At 40.0% G+C, this 3,470-nt stretch overlaps 1 protein-coding gene across 1 annotated transcript in view; it reads right to left on the reverse strand.

The window, feature by feature from the left end:
• The window catches only part of ST8SIA6 (ST8 alpha-N-acetyl-neuraminide alpha-2,8-sialyltransferase 6), a 25,967-nt gene that overhangs the window by 6,693 nt on the left and 15,804 nt on the right, over nucleotides 1-3,470 (reverse strand). Inside the window, exon 5 of the mRNA XM_026039383.1 lies at nucleotides 2,466-2,558. Coding sequence (XP_025895168.1) covers nucleotides 2,466-2,558 — 93 coding nt within the window. The remainder of the gene's footprint in view (nucleotides 1-2,465; nucleotides 2,559-3,470) is intronic.

Raw genomic sequence — 3,470 nt, forward strand, 5'->3', positions numbered from 1 at the left:
GAGGGAGCACTCCAGCCCTTCATCCAGGTCGTTAATGAATAAGTTGAACAGGACCGGAATCAGCATGTGATTGAGTTTTGCAGAATCTTAGCTGTTCTTGATAGACTTTTAAAATGGCTGAAAATCTTGACATGCCTGTTTATCTCCCTTGACTTCAAAGGGAATCTGTGGATCTCTCTCAAGACTTAGAGATCTGACTTCACAAACAAATACTTCAGTTTCCCCGCAATCAACAGAAAGACTCATTTCTCTAGCASATAATTCAGTGACCACCCAAATTGTCTCATATACTTTCCAGAGTTATCCAGGAAGCAACACAGGTCACAACAACATTGCTCAGCTCTTTTCCTCCACAGACCCTAGGTGTCTGAGCACGTGATGCTCACATCCACATTGGGATTCCAAGCACTGAGTCCATTTTTGTAGGTACTTCTCTATCCAAGAAGGATGTTTTCATTTTTTTCACTTTTTTTTCTTTCCCCACATAGCCCAGTAGTTACAGCAGAAACTAAAAGACATGGTTTCATCCTCTGTTGCAAATCGAGGAGATTCAAACCCTCTTCTCTTGCAGCATTCAGCTCAGGATGGGCAACAGCAACCTCTGCCATTGCCATTCAAAACTCTCACTGATGGAGGAGTTTCCAGCTGCCTCTCACACAAGTGAGCTCATGCAAAGGTGTAAGACGTGGGTCCATTTCCCTTCTCAGCCTGAAGGGATTTAAGCTTTCAGCTTCCCAGGGAAATGCCATTGCCACTGGACTTGGAAACTGGCTGAACAAGAGCCTCTCTCCCTCCTGTTAAGTCTGACCTTCTGCAGACAAGGTCAGCACAGGAGGCCTRGGGCTGTGGCCAGTGAGGGTGACCRATGGGTAAACTTCTGGACTCTACCCATGGAATTATCCTTATTTCTACTCACTGCAAAATGCACCAAGAGCCTTCAGAGCAAAATTCAGATCTCTGCGCTCCCTTTTTAGCTAGAAGTCTGAACGACTCGGCCTCATCTTGCACCGCCTTACAGCTTCATAACTTTGAGGTGCACTAAAGTTCARCTCCACCAGGACACCTAAGAACTGAGCTTCTGTCCTCCAAGAGTGTTTGCCTGCATTGTACTGCCTGTCAGACATGGTTCAAAAGCTGCTATAACCTTAGCAACAGGAATATSAGACCAAACCTAAATACAGAATTAGAAATTGAAGTGATTAAAAGCATAAAAAGATCTCYTGAGAAAACAAACAGCTCCGTTAAATAGTGCCAAGTCACTTTCCTCTCCTCCTCCAAAAGCATTTACAGTTTTCCTTGAATATTTAAATAATTTAAATGCTCAAATTCCAGAGTCTTTATACAATCTTATTTCATCCTCACACAAGCTTAGCTTCTATTTTCTTCACTGTTACTCCTATTAATGTCAGTATAGCATAATTTGGCTTAAAAATAACTGTAGGTGTGACGGGACAGCACAACCAAGCCCAGAGAAATCATGCATCACTAGTCACCAATGAAGCTGAGTCACAGCACCAAGTTTTCCTTTCTCATATTATTGCACAGCCCTACTAACGTCAATGCTAATTTTATTCTGGGGAGAAGAAACAATTCATCTCCATTGAAGTCAAAAAGGGCCGGGTAAGCATCAAAGCAGTCTGTACTCACTGCAAAAACTCAAGCTCTCTCCTTGAGTCAATGACAAACACCTGTTAGTCATTTCTGTGCTTATTGTACTGTTTCTTTCTTGATTTTCAGCTAAAGATCTTTGCTCCGTGTTGTCTATTTGACAAATACAGATATGACAAACAATAACATGCAGTTAGATCAGTAAGGAGTAAATAATATGTCACTGCAGTCGTTTTCATAGATAAGCTGCACCTCCAGACTGATGAAGCTACCAGATGAGTCAGCCTGGCCCTAGTAGTTTTTCTTTTCATCAAGAAGGGAAAAGAAAACCTTCCCTTTGAGAAGGGAGAGAAAAAGAGGTGGGTGAGTGGACTTGGTTTGGATTAAGAAAATGAATTATAGAAATTGGATCTCCATCCTTTTTCAGAAAATTAATTAAGAATGTGTGTTTACAGTCCTAATGACAGAACTGGACACACATTTCCAGGCTTTCTTGACTGATTATAAATCTTTTTCCTGTGGGGGCAGAGGAGGAAAGGGGGTTGTAGGGATATTACAAGTGGAAGAAGCCTGAACTTGCAGTGATCAATTTTACTCTTTCTGAACGTGTGAATGGGTGCCAGCAAAGGCACCTGCTTATCTGGGTATTGTTGCCTCCTTTCTGTTATGAAAAGGCCATGTGTAATAGATTGCCATTTGGACATGCACATCTTTTACGTGGCAACTAAGCCTTGTTAATGAAGTAATCTGTCTGCACCACTCTCTGAGCTTGTGTCCCAAAGGAGTTTTAAGAAAATCTAAATCATGTCAAACAATTATACATTATTATACAGAAAAAGAATTGCAGGACTACTTACTTCTGAGCTATGATACTTGGRTTAACAGTCACAAGGTTTGTTTTATTGCCAACGTCTTTGCTAAAGTTTCCTGTRGTTGGAGGGAGGTTACACCTGAAATTGAGAAACATGTACTTAGAAGCCCAGCAGGAATGCCTTGCATTTATTATTTGCAAATTCCTCTCTTGTGAAATGGCGTTTTCTTGTCAGCTCCCAGAGATGTCTAAGCACTTTGCAAACATTAAATAAGACTTACAGCACTTCTGGTAAAAATATTTTATCYGCTGTACGGATGGTTAAAATACAGCACAGAGAGCTCATTTTCATAAAAGAGCTCTCACAAATCAGATGCAGAGCTAAAATTTCACAAGGAATCCATCTATGAATTCCTTATATTATCTGCCAGAAAATATTATCCTTCTTGCATAAACAATGCATTTTCAAAAAAAGAGTCTACTATTTTCTGTTTAGAAATTGTATATTTGATATCAGTCTCTCAGCTGGCAGAGCAATGGTGATGGCTGTTTCATGRGGCAGCCTAACTTGCCTGATATGGGAAATAACAGTTTGTCATAAAGTTATTTCTTTTTAAAGTGAGTCACCTAGATTTAGCATCTTAGTATTCAGATTCCTCTCATTTATTAAAGTCAATTATCTATTTTGTTTTTAATTTGGGAAGACCAAATATTAGTCAAAAAAGAGACGAAATGAGATAGAATCCAGAAGACTGTGTGGCTGGAGAAAAGACACTCAGAAAAGACCCTTCCCTTGGTTACTCAGTTTGTTCTTCTGCAGAGACTAGATTCTGAGAGTCACATACTGAGAGAAGYGGGCTGAATCACTCCCTGTTCTTTTTCCACAGTGTATAGGGAGAGTTGGAACAACTCCTTAAACTAGAAACCTAATTTTCAGATGGCTAATGGGTATTAACAGTCACTGCATTACGCAGCCAATCTAAGTAAAACCTTTTAGTAACCTAGCGGTAACTGTAAACACTTAATTAAACATCTAATGTCAATCTTCCTT

Source organism: Nothoprocta perdicaria, unplaced genomic scaffold (assembly GCF_003342845.1).
Source record: "Nothoprocta perdicaria isolate Ctin4 unplaced genomic scaffold, notPer1 scaffold_23, whole genome shotgun sequence".
Classification (NCBI taxonomy): Eukaryota; Metazoa; Chordata; class Aves; order Tinamiformes; family Tinamidae; genus Nothoprocta; species Nothoprocta perdicaria.